The following is a 26191-nucleotide window of genomic DNA, read 5'->3' on the forward strand; positions in this document are numbered from 1 at the left end:
AGGCACCCGATCTCTCCTGGCCTTTGTAGAATAGGAACGACACCAAGAGCTAGAGGGTACTGAAACATTAGCTTAACCCTCTTGCGGCTGGTTGAAAATGCAGGTTATAAATGGTAGATACTGTCCTTAAGTTAGAACACAAAGGGGGCAGTGCTGGAAGGCAACGTGGGAATCTGTAGAAAAATCAAGGATCTGTGTGGGTAACGGGAACTTAGTACAGCGGTGCACCCCTGTCACTCCAGGACTCGGAGGGTAGGGAGAGATGGGGTGTTAAAAATTCAAGGCCTCCCTCATCTGCCTGGCAAGCTCAAGGTCAACCCTACCATACAAAACAAAACACCCCAAACCCATGGACTGGAGAGATGACTCAGTGGCTAAGAGCACTGGCTATTCTTGCAGAGGACCCAAATTTGATTTCTAGCATCCACATGGGGGCTCACAACCATCTATAACTCCAGTTTCAGGAGATCTAAAGCTGTCTGGCCAGCAAGCACTAAGCACATGTATGATATGCACACACAGACACAAGCAAACATTCATACACATCAAAAATAAGGTTTTACTACTCCCACAAAACACAAAGAACAACTCTTCCTTTTTGCACATAAATAATGCAAATTTAAATATTTTAATAAAGATATTTTGATTTTCATAAAGTCAATGTGCTTATCTTCTATTAGAACCCAGCTGGAGCATAAGCCATAAGACCCTGCCACCTGCTGGAGGGGAAAGGAACCTTTCGAAGGTTGAGGCTACAAAAGGTATAGGCTGAAAGCTGGCCCAGTTCAGATGTGACTCGGACAGCATTGGAAACTGGCTAGTGCATGAATTTCCCATCAGTGATCTTAGAACAATAAAACAGAGGATGTTTGGGAAGATGCAAGAATGCCCCTCAGTGGACCCAGAGTGAGTTAAAGTGAAGGCAGGGTGGGATGCTGGCTCAGCATCCAGCAGAGGCTATGGATGAACAATCTGTCCATTCTGTGTGAATCCACAGGAGCTAACCAAACCCAGCCTCACTAAAGATCTGATGTATACAGCTCTAATGCTTGTACTCTGCAAGCTTACATCAGACCTGTCTTTGAATTCCTCCAAAGTGGTGACATTAGGGGCACGGGCTTGGAGGAAGCCAGCCAGCCCTGCACTGAGATTCCAGCTGTGGGGTGCTGGGCCTGTGACTCAACCTCGCTCTCATGTTATTTACAGATAAGAATGCCTAAAGCTAAACGCTTAACACTTAAGGTGCAGGGGCCAAGATCCACAAACACAATCAGGACATGATGGTGAGTATTATAATTATTTTTATATAAGAAATATCTGAAGCAGAGTCTGGGGAGAAGCTTGTGCAAGTGCTTGCTTTGTAAGCCTGAGATCTAGCGGGATCCCTAGAACCCTGTTAAAAAGAACAAAAACCTGGACACGGTGGTGCAGAACTGCAGTACCAGTGTTGGGGCCGAGCGGGGACAGGCAGATCTCTAGGGCTCATTGCTGACTTGGTAAGACACTGAGAGACCCTGTCTTAAGAAAAAAGCCCCAAGGTGAACAGTGGCTAAAATTAACTTCTGGCTTCCACATACATGCTCACACGTGTGCACATGCACTCTCTCAGATACATGCACCACAACGTACGCACACTAGCGAGCGCGTGCATGCGCGCACACACACACACACACACACACACACACACACACACACACGAATGCCCACAGTTGCTCACTGGTGTTGGGCTCACATAGGAAGTGAATGATGGAATAGTGGATAAGCCCAGAGCCCAGCCTTTTCCACCGCTCTCAGATTTGCCAGCTGCTTTATCTAACACTCAGACAAAATTCTTGGAATCCATTTCTCCTGAGTCCTCCCAGATGCAGTAAAATCTTAATATGTCAGGTGTAAACTGTGTGTGGAGCTTTATGAATTTATGTACGGCAGAATGAAAGATTCAGCAAGTTCCACACATTCATTGCTCCCAGGATGGGGGATGAGTTTCAAGCCATCACTCCATCCTTTGAGGGCCACGGCCTTTGAGGATGTCCGCCTGCTTTAAGCTGGGTAGGATGACTCCCGCTCCTTGAGCAGCTTCTGAGGTTCTGCTCTGATACGCGAATACTTCACTTTTTATAGACTGAGTTTATTGTTTTAAATTACGTGTAATGTATGTGTGTCTCTGTGAGTATAGGTCATGTGAGCGCAGGTACGCACAGAAGCTTGAATAGGAAGTTTGGTGCTCTGCAGCTGGAGATACAGGCAGTTGTGAGCCGCCCGATGTTCGCTCCGGGAACTGAATTCGCATCCTCTGGAAGAGGAGCGGGCGCTCTTAGCCACGAAGCCATCTTTCCATATCTCCCCTCACCATGGATACTTTCTGTTCACTATGTTCAGTCATGCTCAGTTTCTTTGGTTTAATACCATGAAGAAACCAACAGCCCCATTCCAACACATTTATCCTTTATCTCCATGCAGGCAATTTTGTCTGAAGTCAAGCTAAGTCCACCATGTTTATTTTCTAAGGACATGCCCGCATTCTGCCTAAGCTTAGCAGAGAACAGACAGCAGTCTAAACATTCATGCTGTGGCTAAAGCTCTCTTCCGGAGCGATATGGTTCAGCAGCACCTGCTGTTGTTTATTGACGTTTGTCAGGGAAATGTTGTGTCTCAACCTCAGCATCTGTAGAAGCTGCAGGATGAGGCTAGCACCACAGTTTTCTCTTCCAGGATAAGCCCTGGGTACCTATCCTCAGAGCATCGTCGGGGGAGAGAGAGAGAGCACAGAACAGAATGTAGGAGACAATGGGAGCCCAGGACCAAGATACCCAGAAACAAATGATGGAGACTCGGGAATGGGAGTGGGCAGAGGGAGGAGCCGGTAGGGAAGAGACAGAAAGGGTAAATATGCAAACAACACAGTCACATTTACTGGCTTTCCAAGGTCAGCACTGCTGCTGGCTCTTAATCTGGGCCAACGGCTTCACAAACTTGACTGGTGTCCTAATCTGTGGGACTCAATGGCTAGGTAATATAATTATATCGCCAATATAGAATGAAATGTGCCTCCCTGGAGCTGAAAAATCTGTCAACAGTCCTGCTCATGGTTTCCCTTTCATCTGTGCCCTTGGGCTCTGACCCTGTACTTTGTATTTTCTTAGACAGGGTCTCCTGTAGCATAGCCTGACTGCAAAACTCTTCATAGCGCAGGATGACCTTGAGCTTCTGATCCTCCTGCCTCTGTGTCTCAAGTGTTTGGAATGCAGGTTTGTGTCACCATGCCAGATGTATACAGTGCTGGGGCCAAACCCAGGGGTTAATTCAAGCTAGGCAAGTGCTCTGCCAGGCGAGCTATGTCCCTAGATTACGTACTTGGGGGAGCACAGGTAGGCTTAGCAACACAATTCAAGGCCATAAAACAGCGCGAGGCTGGGTGATCCGATCAAAAGAACCGAGAACTTGCTTCTGGGAACACAATCATGTCAGTGAAGAGCGTGAACCACAAACACACATCGCTCTTGAACTGCTGGGCAGAGCCAGTTCTTTCTCCCTGTGACTCATTTCTTTGGTTCCTTTCCCAAGGCACTTCTGGAGCTATGGCCACAGTAGCCTATGCACCAACATGAAGCTTTGTTTCTGATGTCATGTGGGGAAGTAAGGGACTTCCTTCCTACTATTGAGACTAGAGCCTGCCCAGGCGAGATGGGTTCCATCCGGCGTGTGCACCCCATGTGGAGACACGGGTGATCTTGCTCCACAGAATCAGAGCAGGGAGCGGGCATTAGGGAGGAGATTTCCCAGAGGTGCCAGCAGCTGGACTAAGTAACTTCTGCTAACTCGGTCCTATTACCAAAAGGAGAGCCACAGCACTTTTCCAATCCGTGGTGCCCCGTTCCTGCCCTAAGGGATGGGCAGAACCTCAGTGTCCTCTGTCTCACTTTGGTCTGCAGATTTCCAAGGGAGAGAACAAGGAAGAACCATCTTACCCATGAGGAATTTTGCTCAGGACATAATATCCAGTGTGGGAGTGTTGATAAACCTGCAAGAGAGGAGAGAAAAAGCAAGCACTGAGACAGAGGCTGTGATTGCTGGCTTTCCAATCTCTGAATCCTAACAAACACCAGAGGCCAAGGGCAGCTTAGCAGAGACCTGCAGGCAAAGCCTTACTGACAGTTTGCATACCCTGTAAGCAGCACTTCCGCCGTTCACCAGGTTTATCAGGAAGCCGGAGCCTTGATGTCATCTCCATGGTTACCTGGTTAGTGATTAAATTAGGAAGTCTGATTTCCATCCAAACTAAATACAGCACAGAACTAATGGGGGCATGAGGTCATTGGAGCTCACTGGACATGGTCAGAAAGACTTGGCAGGACAAAAGACCTCTGAAAATTTGAAGTTCCTGCAGAGTACGGCCAGGGCTCCCCTGCGGCCTCAACTTTGGGCCTGCAGTGAACATGGAACTGAGGCAAGACTGGGCACACTCCCCACCTTCGATCCAATTTGATGGACATTTTCTGGCTCCTGAGAGTGGTCAACCAGGGCTCATTGCAAGAGGAGAGTTAGAAATAGTTGGTGTTGAAAACAGAAAGAGCAGGGAATCAGCACAGTTTCCAAACTTGTGGAGCCCCCAAATTACAGAGGTCTCTCTTGATCTTTTGAGACAGGAGACTATTTCCTAACCTGTAAACAGTGGAGAGAAATCAAGGGGATACCGCCCCATGAGAAAAGGGGATACAGCAGCTCAGGAAATGTCAGCATGCCCCTCCAGCTCTGGACAGAGCCTCTTCTTCTCTAGGGTAGAGTGAGATCCTGCTTCACCCCCACTCTTGTGCCTGAGGGACCTCTGAGGGCAGATGCCCTGTGTGGAGGGATGCCCAGCAGCTAGCACAGAATTCTAACTTTCTAAGGCTAATGCTAGTTTTGAGCTGTGGGCTGATCAAGCCATGACCATCTGTAGCCACCCTTTTCTGTTGGCTGCTGCAGATGAAATGGCAATCTACTGAGAGCTGGTCCAAGAATGAATGTCTATACCCTGATACCCTCCCCAGGCTCCCGAGTTCCAGAGAATGGTGGGCATCATTCTCAAACTGTCCTGCACCAGGAAAGTTTACAGACTTCAAGTTGTCAGACTCCAGGGCATCAGAAGGTATGGCGGCACATCCCCTGCTCATATAATGGATACACCTTAACTAAATGTGTTCTTCCACCCTATCCTCGAAGTCCCACATCCCTTCCTCAGAGTTCTTGCCACTCCTTCCATCCAGGAGTCAGAGACACCCTGGCTGTAGACCACTGGTCAAATAAGTGGTGTGAAAATGTCCCCCTTCCCTTGAGACCTATGAGAACGAACCCCAGTCTGCCTGCTGGGCCTGAAATGACGACATCAGAGTCGCTGCAATGCTGCTGTCTCCATCAGTATGCGAATGCAATGTTATACCGTTCTTCTTTCCTCCCACAGCAGGAACCTTCCAGATAATAGATAAGATGTGCAGATGAAGGATGACAACGGATGCAGTGAGCCCTGCACGGGGCTGGAGATGAGCTGTGCTGCTGCTGCTGCTGGAAAGGAGCCTCCCGAGGAAGACAGCTGGGGTTGCTACTGCAGAGTCTGGCCTGTATGGACCACTGAACCAACTTCCAACGCGTTACAGAGGACAAGGAATTATTCAGAAAAACAGATGCAGATATAAAAGCAAACAGTAGTTAAATGCCAACCATATTGTCCTTCTAGAGATCTTGAGAACCCTGAACCAGGCACATGGGGCCCAGGCTGGCCTTCTGGATGGCAGTGGGTAGGGAGATGCTGTTCTGTTTCAAGACATCTAGCATTACTCAGGTCTTTATTACAAGTCCAAGTTCATTGTGGTCAAAGGAAAGATCCAGGGTAGCAACAGATAAAGAAATATGCAAAATGCCTTCTGTATTCATTATGCAAAGGAGAATTTTTTTCCTACCAAGGATCAACAGCAGAAACTCATCCCCTGGTTGACTCATCTTTACAGTCTGCCTTCAATACGCCACCAAACAGCACTGAAATTCTGCAAGCAATTCTGGAAGCAATGACAATGGAAAGACTGGCAAAAAACAAGCTGACAAGGGCTTCGGCAAGAAGAAAGCGACAGAAGAGCTTCCGTTCTCAGCTGTAGGCCTGCACTAGCGAGGAAAATGACACATTGTTGGGAACTGACAGAAAATACCTGGAAAAGAGACCGATCGACTATTATGCCCCAGCAAAAGACATCTGGGTATGGCTTTTTCCTTTTCATCATCTCCACTGTTGGTCTCATCTCCATGGGGACATTGCAGCTCTAGGGACTGTGTCAGAGGTCTGAGGCACTTTTGGAACCAGTGAAGTCAGTCAAAATATGATGAGGAAAAAGTCCGAGGGAGGGGTCGAGAGAAAGCCCTCGAGAGCTGTATGTCCTGCCTTCTTCCCAAGCTGCTCACTTCCTTGTCCTGTCCTTGGCAGCCCATGCTTGTCCTCATGCTGGCAGCTGCTTTCCTACTTCACTGCTTTTCTTTCGTGCTGCTCTGCCAGAACTTTCTGTTGACTCGCAGCTAATTTTCCCTGAGAACACAACACCGTCCTTCTTGCTGGCTGACTGTCTTATTTTTGTTGTTGTTGTTTCCAGCATACACCTTCCATAGCAAAGGCCATGTAGAGACACAAAGCAAAAGCAAACACAACTTCCTAGTACCCTGCAAGTCTTCAGGTCTTATAAAACATCTTTCTGCATTCCTTACCTTGACCTTCATGACAACTTCTGTCTTAGTTACTTTTCCATGGCTGTTGCCCAACACCATGGCCAAGGCAAGGCATATAAGAGAAAGTTTATTGGAGACTTAGAGCTTCAGGGTTATGACTGTCATGGCAGGAGCATGACAGCAAGCAGGCAGGCATGACATCTGATCCACAAGCCTGAGGCAGAGAGGTAAACCTGGGAATGGCATGGAGTTTTGAAACCTCAAAGCCCACCACCCCCAGTGACATACCTCCTTCTACATGGCCACACCTCCTAATATTTCCCAAATAGTTCCATCAGCTGGGACCAAACATTCAAACCTATGAGCCTATGGGGCCACTCTGGTCATTTCTAGCCACACCACCAAGGTTTGTCATAGGAGCAGCCTTTCCTGGCTTCACTTTTCAAGTGAAGAAACTGAGTATCAGAGCCACAGATGAAGTGATCCAAGGTAGCATAATGTAGGAGAAGAGCTCAGAGCTTCAAGTGTACACACACCTAAGGCTATTTCTATAACACCACCGTGCTGGCTGGAAAGGCTCTCCTATTGGTCACGCTGTCTCTGCCAGCCACAACTGACTTATGAAGGACTCAAGTTCTCTGCATCTACCATTGGAGTCGTTGGTGGCTCTCTCTACAGACCAGGGAACTACTGCTAGCTCCTTTCACCTACCTGGAAACCATGACTGAATTCTATGGTAAAACTATTCAGCATTACTGATTTTTCCCCTCAAGCTAAAATCTGTATTTGAAACATTTTCTGGTAAGACAGGCAAGTGAACACTGATGAACGCATTTGATGAATGCCCACTGGCAATCCGCTGTGTGCAGTGCACTGGAGGGAGGTGTGTGTCAATATCTGGATCAAGGACGTGACAGAGTGGGTCACTGAATGACGTGAGGAAGAGGAGACGAGACAGTACTAAGAACCTGACACATGAGAACACGGTGAAGCAGGTGGGTTTTGCACAAGAGCGCCACACTCTGGGACGTCAGAAGATACCCTTGGTACCCTACTGTGTGTCATGACCAAAATGGGTTTAGTTGTTTTGTTCTCAGAGTTTATCCAGGAACTGTACATCAAACTGTTTTCCACCAACAGTGAAACCCATTTTCTGAAGACCTTACATTGCCATATTCGAAAACTGTCTTTATACAGGTCATTACGTGAAAGTAAGGTCATTAGGGCAGGTGCTCATCCCCTGTGACCAGGGTGCTTCTATCAGGGACAAAGAGGAGTGTAGTGATGGCTCAGTGAGTAAAATACTTGCCACGAAAGCATAGGACCTGAGTGTGACTCTTCAGAACTCTTGTGAAGCTGAATATAGTAGCATACACCTGCAATTCCAGCACCCCTGTGTCGGGATAAGAGGCAGAGGCAGGAGAATTCCTAGAAGATTGCAGATGGGCTTTCCAGGCAAGGCAGCCACGAATAGTCAAGAGATCACGTGTCAAACAAGATGAAGGTACTGATTGGCATGCCAGGTTGCCCTATGGCTTCCATGTAGGCGCTGTGGCACATTTACCCACACACTCCTTCTTTCTCTCTTACACACACACACACACACACACACACACACACACACACACACTCCCATGGACAGAGACACAGGTGCAGACTGAAGGAGGATGACATGAAGAGTCACAGGGAGTTCCTGGGAGGAAGAGCAAGGTCTCAATGGGACATAGAACAGTGGAATGCCAAGAGCCACCAGGCATCACCCACCCCCAGCAGCTGGAAGGTACCAAAAGGATTGTCCTCTATGGGGCTCACATTGCTATGACTTTAATCCCTGCAAACCACAGTGGCCTCATACATCACTAGGGCCGAGTGAGGTCATCGTCCACAGCTTGTTCATTACCACGGGCCACTACTCCCTTTTACACATAACTGGGACCAGGTAAGTAGTGGGTCAAACCTGGAGTCCATAGGCATAATGATGATGTAAGCAATGGCTTAATCACTAAAACCCAGTTCTACTCAAAAAAACACTGGCTACTCTTTGAGGCCATGGCCTTCTGATAGTCGGGGATCTGCTGGTACCCATGCCAGCCTCCTTCCTTCCAACCCCACAACCCCATGGGTTTTGTTTAACAGTCCCTTGAATTCTCTCCTTAATATGAACTTCTTACATTGTGAGAGCAAAAGGACTTTCAGAATTTCCTTTAAATCAGCTTTCTAGACAGCAGAGTGTTGCTTGCAGCAGACAATGCACCCTACCCTTCACACTGGCAGGTGCCATATCCAAAGATCAACCAACTACAGAGAGAAAACACTTGATAATAATTGTGCATCTGCTTAATGTATACAAGCAAAGCTTTCTCTTGTCATTGCCCCGAACAATGTAATAAAACACCAATTCATTCAACATCACAATAGGCATTGTAGGTAATATGGGGATGACTGTCCTAATTTCATGTCTGTTCCTGTGATAAATTCCCTGACAAAAACAACATTAAGGGGAAATGGGTTTATTCATTTTATAATTCTGTTACAGTTCATCATTGTGGAGAAGGCAAGGCAGGAACTCGAAGCAGCTGGTCACATCTGGTCACGAGCAGAGAGAGAATGAACGCACGCTTGCTTGTGCTCAGCTAACTGTCCACTCTTACACAGTCCAGGATCCAAACCCGGGGAAAGTGCCACCCACTTTTACCCTGGGTCCACACATATCAGTGAACATAATCAAGACAACCTCCCACAGACACGCCTGCAGGACCACCTGCTCTATCCAAGACGACCCCCCCTCACATGCCCACAGGACAACCTGCTCTACCCAAGACGACCCCCCCCACATGCCCACAGGACAACCTGCTCTACCCAAGACGACCCCCCCCACATGCCCACAGGACAACCTGCTCTACCCAAGACGACCCCCCCTCACATGCCCACAGGACAACCTGCTCTACCCAAGACGACCCCCCCACATGCCCACAGGACAACCTGCTCTACACAAGACGACCCCCCACATGCCTACGGGACACCTTGCTCTACCCAATCCTTTATTGATGCTCGTTTCCCAGGGGAGTCTAGATTGTGTCAAGTTGAACCCTCATAAGGTTTTAGAGTACAGAGCAGTTCCTGCACACATCGTCTGAAAATCCTCCTACATCATTGGACATTAGAGACTTCGACCTCTGGGGATTCGGAATCCTTAGAACCCCAAACCATTTCCCTGTACTCATCCAGGCATGGCTGAATTCAATTCTGAAAAGATACCGAGGGTGAGGGAATCAGTTTAGAAAAGCAAAGATGCCCATATCTCTCCTGAGGCTTGCATTAAGGCCTCTCAGGGAACAATCTGAGAAATAATTCATTCAACAACTGCAGGGAGCTGCTATAGACTCAGGAGCACTCAGAGCCAAGTCCATTTGGGAAATCGACTTGGGCTGATGATCTGGAGGGTTCTTAGAGACTCAGCCATGGCCCGGAGCCTCCAGATGGACAGATGGAGGTCACAGGGACAGGTGCCTGCTCTGCAGAAAGCATGACGTCCCCAAAGCCAGAGGCACTGGCTCTTCTATGAGTCTCTGACACTGCTAAGACCAAATAAACTCTCGGGGAAGCTATACCTGCATCTCAGGAAGCTGGCAGCCAGCCCATCTCTTTTCAAAAGTTTTTCTGGGGAAAGCTGCCTTTAAAATTGGGGTTGGGACAGAGCTGCAGAGATGGCCCAGAGGTTAAGAGCACTGGCTCTTTTTCCAGAGGCTCCTGTTTTAATTTCTAGTACCCGCATGGTGGCTCCCAATTGTCTATATTTCTGGTCCCAGGGGATGTGATGTCCTCTTCAGGCCTCTGCAGGCACTACATGCATATGGTACACAGATACACATGCAGGTGCATACACATAAAATAAAAATAAATGTAAAAGAACTTAATCAAAAATAAATTTAGAAAATCTGATGCGGGGACTGGGAATAGAACTTAGTAGTAGACGGCTCAGGTAGCATGTGTGAGACCCTGTGTTCAATTTCTAGGAGCACTACAGAAGGAAGGGAAGGGATGGAGGAAGGGAGGTGAGGGGGGGTGGGTAAGAAGGAGGGAGGCAGGGGGTGGCTGTGGGGGAAGGAATGAACAAGGAAGAGATGGAGGGAGGGAAAACCAGAGAGTATGTTATACTAATAGCACTAAGTCACAGAAAGGTCACTGCTGCCTTATTCTGCTTACATGAAGCCCAGGGAGTGAGCTTACTTATGGAAAGGGAAACAGAACTGAAGGGCTGGAGGCATGGTTCAGTGGCTAAGAATACTCGCCAGGCAATCATTAGAACCAGAGTTCAGTATCACTATCTGCAAAACAAGCAGGGTATCTCACACAGGCCTGTCACTCTACGAACCTGCAGGAGGCAGAGGCAGGAAGATGGTTGGTGCTTGCTGGTTTCCAGCCTAACTGAAAAACAAGGACCCTAGGTAAAGGAAGAACCATTTCAAAGGAGTAGGCAGAGAGAGTAACAGAGGAGGATACCAGATACCCTTTTCTGGCCTTCATGTGCGTGCCACAGTCATGGGCACCCATGCATGCGCGTGCGCGCGCGCGCACACACACACACACACACACACACTCCAGAAGAACTGAAAAATGAAAGCATAAAGCTTTATATATCCTTTAAAGACAGTTGACTTTCCTCCTCTAAAAATAATGACAACAATATTACAGAATTTAAGCACACATAGGAACGAGAAGCAAGACAAAGCCCAGGGAGCGAGATGAACATACTTGGAGAGGGTTCACACCCTACAAGGAGCTGTTTCACCTACAGGGTGAACTGTGGCAAATGAAACATGCCCACTGTAAACAGAGAAGCAAAAGAAAAGCTGGCTAATCGCCCAGTGCAGAAATGAACAATGGACCAATTCCAGCGATCAGCTAGGACAGAGAAACTGAACCCACAGGGCAGCTGGGAGGCAGAAGGAAAGGAAGAGCAGATGTTAGATCTAGGGCAGACCACCAAGGGAACCGGTCTGTACCAGAGACCAGCAAATATTTCCTGTGGAGAGACCAACAGTAAATGCTTCAGGCTTTGCAGGCTACAGTTTGAAATAATCACTCTGGCTCTGCAAAACCAGTTTTAGACAACACATAACAAATGCTCACTATGTTTTCCAATAAAATTTTATTTACTGAACTGGGCACTGTGCTGAATTTGGCTCTGGGGCCATAGTTTGCAGATTCTTTATCTAAATAACCCATTTAAAAAAAATAAATAACCCATTTAAAAGGCAGAGGTTGGCAAATTAAAAAGAAAAAGCAAGATCTAACAATGTGTTATGGAGAAGAAACACACTTTAAATACAAATATGTGGAGAGGTTAAAAGGATGGGAAAATTATGACCTGGAAACACTAGTAGAGGAAGCTGCAGCGGTTAAACTAGTGGACAGCGTCACAGCAGGACAGGAGTGTGTATGGAGAGGTGCTGGACCAAGCAGAACGAGGAAAGACCTGGTTCACCAGAGGGGCAGATACAGGTAACAGTGCAAGTCCCAGCAGTTACTATGCAAAGCTGGACAGACTAGAATAGAAAACTGATCTCTAAATAGAACGAGGTTGCAGTCTTCACAACTGATAACAGAAGTAGACAAAAGACATCATTCAATAGCAGAACACATGATTGAAGACACCTGATGAGGCCTCCGGCAGCATCCAACAGCTCATGTTCAGGGTCTCCACGGCTCTCACCAACATGACTCGTGCTAAGTCTGAGGGGTTCACATGCCGGCGATTATAAATAACACCATCTTACCAACATGCTGTCTCACACCCATAAACCCAGCACCTGGGGGGGCTGAGGCAGGAGGATGCTGAGTTCTTGGGTTACATGGTCAGTTTCAGGCCAGCTGGGGCTAAAACGTGACAAAAAAAATCCTCTGCGTTCTTTCATATGTGTCTGAAACATTTCATGACTCGACAACAAAAACAGATCAGGTACTGTATTAATGTGGTGGAAAAGACAAGAAAAACAATCTTTGAAAGCAGATACGTCTAGATTTGCAATTAGGCTTTCTGAATTATCAGTCCAGCAATTTGGCTATTTCATTGAACTTTGCGAGTCCCGGTTGGCTCACCTGTGAAACTGGGATAAGCTATCTCCTAGTTTGTTCCTGGTTGTGGTAAACAATGACCAAAAGTAACTTGGGGAGGAAAGGGTTTATTTCACTTACAAATTATAGTCTATCATCCAGGGACATCAGGGCAGGCACTCAAGCAGGAACCAAGAGGCAGGAGCTGATGCAGAGGCCATGGAGGAACACTTCCTGGCTAGCTCTCCATGGCTCGCTCAGTGTGCTTCTTCGTACAATCCAGGACCACATGACCAGGGGCAGCACGGCCTACAGTTGGCTGGATGCTCCCACATCAATCATGAACCAAGAGAATGTGCCACAGATGTGCCCACAGGCCAATCTGAAGGAGGCATTTTCTCCACTGAGGGTCTTCCTTCCCAGGTAGACAGCTGAAGCTAATTCTGGCACACTGGCAGCTTCCACAGGAGGTTCTTCGTGGCGACACTCTGAGCTAACACACATACACTTCCCAGCACGGAGCCTGGCAAACGGCACACAGTCAGATGTAGCTATATGTTTTACGAGGTTGCCTCAGGACTGGATGACAAATGACAAGGGAGGAATCCAAATCCGGGGAGCCTGAATTTCCCAAGAGAGCTGACAGGCAGGAGAGAGGTCTGAGCATCTGGGGGCCTGCGACGGGTCTGGACCTCCACTGCCAGCACTGTTTCATAAAGAGAACATTTGATCCTGTGCACACAGGGGTCAAAGGGTCTCTGCAAAGATGACTGCTGACTGAAACTCAAGGGGCTGGAGAAAGGACGTGTTGTCCCAGATGAAGGATGCGGGAGGGGTGTGGAGGACATCCTGAGGGTACACTGGACTGAGAGAGAAGGCCAATGTCACTGCCTCTGAGTTCCTGTGCAAGCTCACTGATGACCTGGACTGCCATCCCTTACGAAGTGATGCCCCCATCTTCTTCACTGCTGATGTCATGCAGTTGTTTTGCGGAACCGGAAACAATAAGAGTGTTTGAGCAAATCAGATCAGAGGAACAGGGTTTAACCCCACAGTGCCACCACCTGTGCCTACTTCAGGGCGGTCGCTTGCGTGCATTGTGCTCATGGCAGGAGCGGGGAGAGCTGAGCTCCTCTTCTCACATGGGTACACCAGGGAGCCAGGTGCAGCTGAGTCTGATGCTGACCTGGGAGCATCCGCCCCACTGAACTGGATCTCATCTAAGGGAGACCAGGAGCTGCTCTTGGGGCCCCTTGCCACTTAGCCCCCTCCTTTCTGGGATTTACAGTAAATGCCAACACATAGCACCCCCAGAAGCTGTTTCATGATAAGCTAAGGATTAACATGTCAACTTCGCGAAGACAAGCAGGCTGTGAAGAAATAAGCAAAGCTACAACCCACAGGCTTCCATGAAGATCCTGTTCGGTAGAGGTGCACACAGCTGGGCTGACCTCATATCAGAGCTGAGTTCCAAAGTGTGAGGCAGGAGGTCACCCACCTGTGCAGTTGCTGGGTTCCTTTTCTGAGTCAGCGAGATATACCTGGCAAGGCTTTGGCTGGTATATCTCCAGGAGAACAGCAAGCTCTCGTCTGTCTGAGCTGCTGGAATCTGTTTATATGATTGTTAATTTCATGCACCAGTGTTGTTTAATTGGAATCAGTGACGCCAACAAATGTGGGCTACTACTGGACACTGAGCTGTAACCCGGTTGTGGGCATCCCCTTGCATTCTAGGTCTACACACGTGCTAGAAGGCTGCCCACAAATCACACCACCTGAGATGGATGGGAGCCTTCACATCAAAAAATTCAGTGAGAGATTCAAAATGAATAAAAACATCTATCATCTATCTATCTATCTATCTATCTATCTATCTATCTATCTATCTATCTATACAACTATCTATCTCTCTATCATGTATGTATGTATGTATCTATCTATCTATCATCCTTTATCTATTAACTATCAATTAACAGATAGTTATCATCTATCATTTATTTATTACCTATTATTACAAAAATGTAATCTTCATTTGTGTCTGTATGTCTTTATGTGTACTATATGCATGCAGGTGCCTACAGGGGCCAGATAAGGGCACAGGATCCTCTAAAACTAGCATTAGGGATGATTGTAAGCCCTCATATGGGTGCTGGGAACTGAACCCCAGTCTTTCGCAAGAGCAGTAAGTGCTCATATCTGCTAAGCCATCTCTCCAGTCCCTCAGCACACTTTCAAACTTCCCAGAGTGGCTTTTACCTTATAACTTGGTTGTATATGAAAACCAAGCCCTGGGAGTTTGAACTGGTACTGTGAGACAACATTGGCCTCTAATTTGATCTCCATTGTGGTAAACAAGCATTTCACTGTTTCAATAGTCATCTAAGCAGATGGCACTGACCAAACCTGTTTTCCAGAGATGAAATTCTGCCTCTCATACAGGAAGCTGTCAGCCCCAGGACCATGTGTGTGATTGTATGTGTGGAGGCAGCCAAGGTCTTGTGGTGAGCTTGGTCCATGACAACTCGTCTCAGACAAAGGGAGGGCTCCAAACACACACACAGACTTCCCTAAATGGGCTAACAATGGCGGAAACCTGGGATGTGGCATCACTACCGATCACCAGTCACCTCCAGAAGCCAGAGAAGACACTGAGACCCTCCCTATCCTGCCCAAGAGTCTACACTGCCAGCACCTGACTTCTGGCCTCCACGGCTATGAGGCTATGACATCTCAGTCACTCAGTCTTTGTGCTTTATTCTGATGACCTCAGCTAAGTGACTTCTGCTCAAACTGTGACTCACTGGGGCTTCTGCCACAGGACCACTGGCCACACAGTCATGCTTCTGCATCCCTCCCCCCAGTCTGTCCGCTTGTCTGTCTGTCTTTCTCATCCTCTCAGCCCTCTCCCTTTCTCACCCTACTCTCTGCTATGCCTCTTTCTCTCCTTCAGTCCCTGTCTCTGTGTCTTTGGTTCCTATATTTCTGTCTCCCTTCCCTCTCTCTGCCCTTTTGTCCCCCTCTCTTATCCCTTTGCCTCAATCTCCCTCTTCTTTCTTCCCCCTTTGCCTCCATTTCTCTGTATCTCTGTCTCTGTGTGTCCCTCACCTTTTTCTGTCCCCATGTCTCTGTCTCCCTTTTCTTTATTCCTTCTGCAACCCTGCTTGCATCTTTTTTTATTATCTTTGTGTCTTTGTCTCTGTCTATGTTTTTCTGTTTTCTCCTCCTCATCTTCATCCTTCTCCCTCTTCCTCCTCCTTCTTCCCTCTCTCTCACCTTGGGCCACAGGCAGGGGCTGGTGATACCCAGTGGTGCTGGGCCAGTCTCTAATGATCCTGGGACAGGTTTTAGATAGTCTCCCTATAGTGACACTGGCCAAAGATTTATGGGAGGTTTATTCACGTGCTTTCTTCTACCTCATATTTCAAACATCCCAAGCTAAAAACAAATGGACCAATAAACGTAATCTCTGGTACTGTCAGGTATCTGAAGTATCAGTTTAAAGTCCTCGGTCCCTATGGGTTTTAGTAATGTTCTGAACACCACAGGTTATTTTAAAATTTATCAATGACAAGCTAAAATATGAACATCATTGTAGCTGGTTGTTTTAACTCTTTTACCCTTTGTTTCTATTGGCGCCCACCACCCAGCTCCCAAATAACTACTCACAGAGACTTATTCTTTCTTATGAATGCCTGGCCTTAGCTTGTTTGGTTTCTAGCCAGCTTCTTTTAAATTAACTATCCCATCTATCTTTTGCCTCTGGGCTTTTACGTTTCTCTACTTCTGTACACTTTTTCTTTACTTCTTACTCTGTGACTTGCCAGTTGTGTAGCTGTGTGGCTGGCCCATGATATCCTCCTTTCCTCCTCCTTTTCTTGTTTCTTGATCTTTCTTTCCAGATTTCTCCATTTATTCTCCCTGCCTGCCAGCCCCACCTATCCTTTCTCCTGCCTCGCTATTGGCTGTTCAGCTCTTTATTAGACCAATCAGGTGTTTTAGACAGGTAAAGTAACACAGCTTCACAGAGTAAACAAATGCAACATAATGCAACGTATCTCTGCATCATTAAACAGATGTTCCACAAATGTAACACATATTAGAAATAATATTCCACGATACATCAATAACATAGTTGTGGTTAAAAAGAACTCACAAGGTCAATCGAAGTGCAAATGCTATGTCTTTCATTTATATTGACCCTGATCTAGCTCTGGGGGCCCCTTCTGCACAGTCCACAGGGGCTCAGGCCTCTACACAGTGCCCATCAGAGACAAGGAAAAGTGACAGTCCTGTTGTCTTCTAGGTCAGAACTACCGTTCTACAAGGGGCCCACAGAGCCGTTCAGCTCTATCAGATGGAGCAGTAAGCTCCATACGGTAAGTTCAATACTGACAGTTTATCGTACGATCAGAGCTTTAGTGAACAGATCCATCCATTATGCAACTAACGAGTCAATGAGTAGTCTCCAGAGCGTGTCCGCTATAAAAGCAGCCTGGCTTCCCCCTCTCGCTTCCCGCACGTCTCTCCAAGTGATGCGAGACACAGTCAAGAGCTCTGCTAGCAAGGAGCCTGACACTGGATGGAACGCTTTGACTCTGAACTAGAACCACAAGGCCTGCGGTACCACTTCTTAACTGTCTATGTGCTGTGGTGTGACATGATTGTCAACAGAGAACAGAAACTGCCTATGAAGAGTGGACTGATCTCCACGCCTTCATCCATTCAGTCAGTTACCCATTGTGCATGCATTCATCTGTGCACACATTAGTTAATTCTTGCATGGCATGCATGTATATAGTTGCACATTCATTAACTCAGCCATACATACGTTCTTCAGTGTTTGTTAGCTGGCATATTCTTTATCTTCAAGGAGCATGAGTTTAGCATGGGACTTCATCCCATGATCTGTCATCTTTCTAATGACAAGGATGCCATTAATGCACACAGTCCCAGAAGTTCTTGCCGTCTGGAGCTGCATTTTCACATCTGGCAGTCTGCCTGTCCTATCTGGAACAGGATGCCTACGGCTCAACGTCCAGGCACCGATAAGACCTCCTTGTAAGAGTGGTGCTCAGAGGCAAGATGACATTTTTCTCAGTATCCTCTTTTTCCTCCTTATTTAGACACACTTTTGTGGCATGTGTCTGGGGTCCATAGAAGACACAGAACTTTAGTTTGCTTTGGTTTTCTTAATGTGCACATGCTGAGAATCTGAATGAACAGTTTGTTATGCTGACAACCACTGGACAACGACCTCAGCAAGTCCCATTCATAAGCTGTTCAGCATAGAGACCAAGAACCAGCTGAGTGTTCAGTAAAATCTATCCTCTCTTTTCAGATATTTGTGCAAAAGAAAACCTGTGATCCTGGTCTGGGGAGATATTAGTAGTTCAGTCAGTAAAGGGCTTGCAACGCAAACATGAGGCTCCAAATTTAATCTCAACACCCACGTAAGAAGCCAGGTGTATTGGTACGCAGAGACAGGGGAGCCCTGAGATTTGGTCAGGCAGCCTAGCTGAATCTGTGAGCTGTGGGTTCTACCGAGAAACCCTACCTAGAAACAAATAAAGTGATTGGTGGCTGAGCAACGACATTCATGGTTGACTTCTGGCCTACATATAAACATGTTCATACATGTACATGAACACACATACATACATGGAGAGATGGAGACAGAGAGAGAGAGGAGAGAGAGAGAGAGAGAGAGAGAGAGAGAGAGAGAGAGAGAGAGAGAGACTATGAGTCTGTGATCCTCTACAGGTAGCCTTCATGCACAGGGTTTAACTAACAATGCAGTACACATCATTATCCAGCCAAGACCTGCTGTTCTGCTCTCATGCCAAGTAAATCAGAAGCTAGCTGGCTTAGAGCCCTGGATCTAATGGTGCTGTAAACTACATCTGTGCCCATGCAAAGGCAGCATTAGCACAGGATGCAGATAGAACTGTGTGTCAGCAACACCTGTTAAGGGCCCTTACAGGGCCTCCTCCCATGCTGACACAACACCACATGATTAGCCAGGGTGCTGGGAAGCCTAACTGTGCAGGTAGCTGCTTCTCCCTATTGCTCATCACCCCCCGAGACTGCTCCCATGTGAGCTTTCACTCGCCTGCACACAGGTGAGCAGATATGTTCCGTCCACATTCTAACACCCTGTGAACAGGGGCTGGGTCAAGAAGGAGCTAGGTTGCTCCAGCCAGCTTGCAGGGAGGAGGGGTGTCACCTGTCCTGCGTTCATTTCCTAAGCAGTGTTTGAGGCAATCTGGGAGCAGAGTGAGGAAGCATAAAAGCTGCTAGGGCAAGGCTGGGAGACTGTGCGTACGTTTTAAAGATGAAGTACTATCAGCTGTGTCTATGGATCCACCCTGCGATTTTACCATCTAATGAGGACCTCCCTCATACTGCAGAGAGCACAGGAGTCAGGGCACCCAAGACCCCCTCCTGATCCCCCTCTAAGTCATCCCGTGACCCTACATAGGCTGGCCTAGAGCTCCTTAAATAGAATTCTGTTTGGAATCTGTCCATGGTAGGATGACCTTGTGCTCCTTCAAGACACAAAGCCAGAGCCTCCAGCTGGTGGAGGGCTTGGCAGCTGTGGCCTCCTCTGCTGACACGGGGCCAAGGCCTTTATATTTAGATATGGAAATAATGATTCTACTGAGTCAGTGAAGCCTTCATCCTGACAGTTGCACTCCCAGCATGCAGCAGGACAGATGCCAGCATTCCCAGATCTGAGGACCTATGTGCCCTTTGTCCCTGTGCCTCTTTCATGACTTCTAGTAATATCTTTTTCTTTTCAGAAAGAAGCCACAGAGAAACAATGCCTGTTAGGGCCTCTCAGATCAGTCTCAAATCAGCACTATGGATATCACTGTCAGCATCATACTGAGCATCAGAATCGCTGCCATCATCCTTTTGGCTGATTGGCACCACTAGCATCCTCATGACCACTAAAGACACCACTGCCGCCAGTCAGTCACCACCAGTTGCCATGCTCAAGGTTGAATCACCACTTAGCTGGCTCTACAGTCTCCATCAATAGCTTCTTCTCTGTGCCCAAGATGTCCTATGATTCAGACCCAAATGGGTAGTGGAGGAAAACCCAGGGGAAGCTGATGCTGTTCAGATCCTACCCAGGGCCTCTCAACACTTCCCTGGTGCTCTCTGTGGCTTGGTCTGAGGTTTGCCAGCTTCAGCAGTCTCTAACCTTACTTCCAGTAGTAACTACAAAGACATTTGAAGGCAAGCATGGCAACTACCTTTTCTTATTTTTGAATTAGTCTTTTTAGACTTTTGTGTAATATATTCATATCATATTCATTCCCCTTCCTCTAACTCCTCTAAGAATCATCTCTCCTTCCCTCCCTATCTGACTCTTTCTTTCTTTCTTTCTTTCTTTCTTTCTTTCTTTCTTTCTTTCTTTCTTTCTTTCTTTCCTTCCTTCCTTCCTTCCTTCCTTCCTTCCTTCCTTCTTTCCTTCCTTCCGTCTTTCCTTCCTTCCGCCTTTCCCACTGAGCCAATTTAGTGCTGCCCAAATACTCTTGGATGTGTAGACTTCTTCCAGTGCATGGTCAAACTACCAGGAGCCCCATTCCACAAGATGAAACCCATATTTGTCATCAAATTCTAGACCAAGAACCTGTGGCTAGACAGATCATAGGTCCTAAGGGAGAACCTCCTGCTATTATTATAAGTGGACAACATATTAATCTGACTCCTCATGATTTGTCGTTATAATCATAGAGTAACGCATCCCTCAACCTTCATCAGATAAGCTTCTATTTGCAATTGATGGTGATTAACACAGGCCCACAACTCGTCAAAGTACAGAGAGTAAGAGACTGCGGAATGTTCAACCCTTAATGAGACATCTATAGCATGCCTCTCCTCCCAAGGCTCGGGGATCACTGTGGAAGAGGAAGTGGGAAGCTTGCAAGAGTCAGAGGCAGCAGAAGGCTACAATGAAATCATGTTTTCCGGACACATCAGGAGAACTGCACAGCTTTCATCCTTGGCTTTGCCTCCTGGTTGAAGCTTTAGTCCTGCTCCGGCATATCCCAGGACCCAGGACTACACTACCCAGGCTCTTCTCATTTGTCCATTCCTCTTCTTCACTCAGCACTGCCGTTATCCTCTGAGACTGTTCTTGCCGGGGACAGTGTACAGTCAGTAAACACACACACAGAACAGATTAGTTTGTCTTGAATAGATGGTGCCTGTCTTATTAGTAAGGAAAGCCACACGACCAAGCTATGCCTTTCCGTTTCAAATGCCGGTGCAGTATGGAGACACCTCTGTGTAGGATAAAGTTAAATGATGCAGGATTGAGAGGCTCTGAAGAGGCCATGATGGATAAGCTCCAGGAAAGACAAGGAGGCAGTTTCTGGTTAATGAAAAGCAGACTTGAGTTTATATGTTAGATTTGCTTTGTCATTGGCCCACAGGTTCTCAGAGAATTCAGAGTTTTGAGACGTCCACTCCACTGAGGGATACTGCGTTGGGTAATCTCACCTGTCAACTTGGCGAGACCTAACTGTCACCTAAGTCACAGACCCATGAGGGGTTGAGGTGGGGAGACCTGTCCACTGTGTCCCCACTGTGAGTGGCGCTGCTCCCTGGGCTGGGATCTCAGACAATGAGGTGAGGAGAAGCAGTCTCTCCCTTTGCCTTTTGACCACGGATGTCATGTAATCATCTGCCTCAGATTCCTGTTGCTGTGACCTCACTGCCATGACTGTAACCATGAGCTGTGAATGAAAGTGACCCTTTCCCCCTTAAGTTGTTCTTGCTAGGATTTTTTTTCCAATTAGACACATTTATGTGTTTATTTTTTTTTGTTTTTTTAAATTTATTTTAGAGAATTTCATAGATGTGCACAATGGATTTCAGTCACCCCTGCCCCAGTGCCCTAACTCACTCTGCAGGTGTCCTTCTCCTTCCCAATTTTATATCTTCTTCTTCTTTTATCTCTTATATAACTTATTGAGTCCAATTAGTGACACCTAAATGCCCATGGGTGTACGGCTGCACGGGAGAGCATGGGCAACCTCCTAGGGCCCACAGCCCTTAAGAAGAGAAACCAACTGCCACAGATACAGGATGCTTTGCCATACAAGGGACAATTCCAGATGCTGCTGTAGCAACACCTTCAGTGTTGTTTCATAATGTCTTATTTTAATGAGATCGTGACGGCAAAGGGCAAAAAGGCCTTATTTTCCTAGTCAGAAGAAGAACCTCCCTGACTCACTGGGCGCTGCCTCATTCACAGAATAAATTACGAACTAGAGTTCCTGTAAGAGTCCAGGACCATCAGACCAGATGGGGAAAGGTTTGCACACCAGAGGACAACGCACTTAGCTGTGCACAGACTCCACAGCTAATTATGTCAACCACTTCTTCAGACATGGCAGTCTGGAGACACGGAGCAGGGCACATCCTCAGCTGTGTAAAGAAAAGACCAGAGCCTAGCAAAGGAGCAGCCTTCAACCCTGTGGAGGGCACAGGGTAGCTGCAGAAAAGGGTGCAGTGGGTGTTGCAGTAGGGCTGTGCCTCCTCTGGGCAACCACTGGCTACGGGACGGGTGATAGGGTGGGGAGAGCTGTCCAAAGTTAAAGCCTGCAGCACTTGAAGGGCTGGAGATCTCCGCATGGGTAGTGCTACCACCTTCAACAATACAGCTGTAGGACTGTGACAGGGGACCCTGCTGTTGAGGGTGGCGTAGCGTACAGCAGAGGAGGAGGAGGAGAAGGAGGAGGAGGAGGAGGAGGAGGAGGAGGAGGAGGAGGAGAAGGAGGAGGAGGAGGAGGAAGAGTTTTAAAAAGTTAAAGAAGCACTTGGTAAAGTCAGAAGTGCGGCCTCAGGAGGGAAGGGCACTGGGGCCACCTCTCCGCAGAATACAGTGACGGCAGCTCAGAGAATTTGCCCCAAGAAACATTGGCCAGACAGTGACATGGACATCTGCAACTGTCTCTGTGATCCCCAAATTCTTGTGACCCACAGAATATGATGAAATATGCACCATGTATGGCCTTGCCCATGTTGTCATAACCGCCGTGAGTGCGTACGTACAGAGGCTCTGTTATGTCTAAAGAGCACTGCTTTCCTGCGCTCAGTCACTGCTCTGGCTCTTTCGGCCTTTCTGTCCCCTCTTCTGCAGTGGTTCCCAAGCCCGGGGAGGGAAGTGAATGTGGTTAAAAACTCAGTGCACAAAATCCTTAAAGAACTAAGAAAAATGATTAATTATCAAAACAGGCATTTGGAAAAGTCTACCTTCCTGCGAGAAAAGGAAGGAAGGGAAAGTTTGTGCACACCTCCTTAGAGCACACTTGTGCATCAGCCCCACTGAACAGCTGGAATGCTGGGTTTGGTGGGATCTATGGAAGGACACTGCTAACGCTGGTGAACCTGTACCACCCATCCCTGCCATGCCGCAACTTGGTGAAACAGCAAAATAAAAAGTAACCAACAAGCCTAGGACCTGCGGACTTAGGCAACTGCTAACACCAAGGCGTGGGCGGAGTGGCTCATGTAGGTAGGATTCAGGGACCAGATGCTGTTTGGGTTAACAAATGGCTTGGCAAGAATGGAGTGATCCATTCCAGTTTAATGAGCCTTCTGCTTATTAATGGATGGAGCGTCTATCGCCAGGGTATAGGGAGCTGTATGCATGCCATGATCATGCAGTAAATGCCAGGGGTGTTTTTGCCTCCAGACACAGAGGAAGGGATATAATTACCTTAAAACCACAGATTTTGATTTAATGAGACCCCATCTTAGAAACACACAAATGATTAGTGCGATGAGGCTCATAGAAATTTGGATTCCAGGGAGAAGCCAGGTCCTTTAATTTGCTGACAGTGGCGAAGTTCTGAGTATGGAACAGACAGCTCAGTGAAACTTGTTGGATGAAGTCCTAGAATGCATCAGTCATAGGCCAACGCAGGCAAGAAGAGTCTCAGTCATGAGAAACCTAGGCTAAAGGGCTGGAAGAAGCTTTAAATGTGAGGGCACTGAGGTGTCTACTCCATACAGAAGCTTGCCCCAGTGCCGTCCAAATGAAGGAATTAAAGTTAATTTGTCTCCTCGTCAATATTTAAATGGGCCCATCATGTGTATCCCTCAGAACAAGTCATTCTAGCCAATGAGGTTCCATCCATTTTTGATGGTTGGTGACACCTCCGGGGTGCCTGGGTGGAGCAACATGAAGAGAAGATATTTCACCAGGGTTGGGGAGGGGAAGCCTCTTCGGCGGCACACGATGCCTGTGCACCTGTGAGGCCTGTGACGAGAGGTTCTCCAACCAGACTTCACCCACAGCTGCTCTGCTATTATCTGGGTGAGCACACACACACACACACACACACACACACACACACACACATACACACACACACACACACACACACACACACACACAGACAGACAATCTAAGCACTTAACGCCTTGTCCACGCTGAAGATGCAGGTACATGCTTGTTCCCTCAACAAGGCCTAGAACCTCAGGCCCTGCTCTTCTCTGTGTCTGAAAGAGATCCACCTGTGTGTGACAAGCCGCCAGTCTGTGCTGCACTTGTTGATGACCGACATAAACTTAAACATGGTAGCCAAAGGAGAGATGAGTCAGGCCATAGAAAAAAGCGGCCCCAGGAAAATGATGGGCTATAGACTTGACTCTGCCATTACCGAAACACATGGCTTTGAAGGCATCAGCTCCTATTTGCTGGCTGTGCTTCTTTCTTCCTGTGGGGACAGGGTCTTATTATGGAGCACTGTATTGTAAAAGGAGCGGTGGGGCTGAGTCCCCAGTACCCCGGCCACCTGCTTGGCTAGCTTTACCAGCTGCCTGTTAGCTTATGCCCGAAAACACAGCACACAAACTATATTCATTTAAACACTGCTTGGCCCATTTCTATCTAGCCTCTTCTAGGCTAATTCTCACACCTGGACTAGCCCATTTCTTATAATCTGTGTAGCCCACGAGCTGGCTTACCAGGAATGATCTTAACCTGCGTCTGTCTGGAGTGGGAGAATCATGGCGACTCACTGATTCAGCTTCTTTCTCCCAGCATTCTGTTCTGTTTACTCCACCCACCTAAGGGTTGGCCTATCAAATGGGCCTAGGCAGTTTCTTTATTAATTAACCAATGAAATCAACAGATTGATATATGACACTCCCACATCAGCACTGGTTGACCTTGAAATCACGACCTTCCTGCTGAGAGCCAGGAGTACAGAGCTGTGCCACCATGCCAGCAATTAAACTTTCTAGGCTTCGCTTTCCTTGTCTGCAGAGGGGGAAATGGCTGAGTCATCTTAGAAAGGCCTCTAGCAGTTCCTTGAGGGAAGAGGAGGCTAGGGATTGGGAAATAAAGCCCATCACGCTCTCTAGGGAGGTGTGCAAACTACGTCGGTCCCAGTGTGGGCACATGGTGCTTTGAACCATTCCTAGGCAATGACAGAGGAGAGCTAGAAGTTTCCAAGGACTGTGGATGGGATGGGAAAGATGTTTGCCCTCAGGGGCAGCCCAAGGAGGTTTCTACATTAACGAGGTATTTTCAGGACCCCGACTTGTGAGTGGTCTTGGTAGCAGAGTCTATACAGGTCTTAAAACTGACAGTACTACAGCGGACAAGAAACTTAGAAGAGGAGGGAAAAAAAAACTCAACTTGTACTACATGGTATAAAAATACATTTCTTAGTTGAAAGCAAGAAAGTTCCCAGCAGGTGGGTGGCACCGTAACAATAGGCCAGCAGCAGTCATGTGTGCATCTGGTGCATTCTGAGCTGTCAAGATGAACTGGGAGGCAGGCTTCAATATTTGTCATGCTAAAGGCTTCTTCTCATGAATGGCAATGAGACACACTTCAGCCGAATAGATCTGTTGTCTGTGGCTTATCCAAAGCCAATCTTATTAAACATATTAAAACCCCAGAAGCTGTAACTCTTTCCAGCCATGGCAGGCTTTCTGACAGCATGGGCCAACATTGCCTTCACAGGGTCTCTCCTGGCCTGGAAGGGGCCATGAGCACTGACATGGGCAAGCCTACTGTGTAACTGTGTGTGTGTGTCCTGCAGAAACAGCTGTGAACCAGACAGAGCGAGGCACCTGCTGGTCTCTGACAAGGCCTTTGTGTTGTCATACTCTTTTATCGGAGTCAAACTGCCATTGTCTTCAGGAGACTCTTCTGAGACTCCATCACAATTGGGCATGCGGACTCTAGATATGCCCTCCTGGAAGGGGTGTGGATGGTCACTGGACCTTCACCTGGTTTCTGGCACCTCCTTCCAGCTATTTGTCTGAGACTCTGTTCTAATTGTGAGTGATCTATGGAGTCTCAGGGAAAGACTAGCACACATAGGCAGGGAAGACTTGAGGAAGGGGGCGTTATCCATGTGGCTATAGGGAATAATCATCTATTCTGGTGAAGATTCTCTAATTGGGATGATTT

At 47.5% G+C, this 26191-nt stretch overlaps 1 protein-coding gene across 4 annotated transcripts in view; it reads right to left on the reverse strand.

The window, feature by feature from the left end:
* Dpp6 (dipeptidyl peptidase like 6) overlaps positions 1-26191 on the reverse strand; it is an 812759-nt gene that overhangs the window by 172486 nt on the left and 614082 nt on the right. For all 4 annotated transcript variants that reach the window (XM_075955602.1, XM_075955604.1, XM_075955601.1 and 1 more), the window contains exon 6: positions 3969-4021. In XM_075955602.1, the coding sequence (XP_075811717.1) occupies positions 3969-4021 (53 nt within the window). The remainder of the gene's footprint in view (positions 1-3968; positions 4022-26191) is intronic.

This window comes from Microtus pennsylvanicus, chromosome 21, assembly GCF_037038515.1.
Source record: "Microtus pennsylvanicus isolate mMicPen1 chromosome 21, mMicPen1.hap1, whole genome shotgun sequence".
In the NCBI taxonomy this organism is placed as follows: domain Eukaryota; kingdom Metazoa; phylum Chordata; class Mammalia; order Rodentia; family Cricetidae; genus Microtus; species Microtus pennsylvanicus.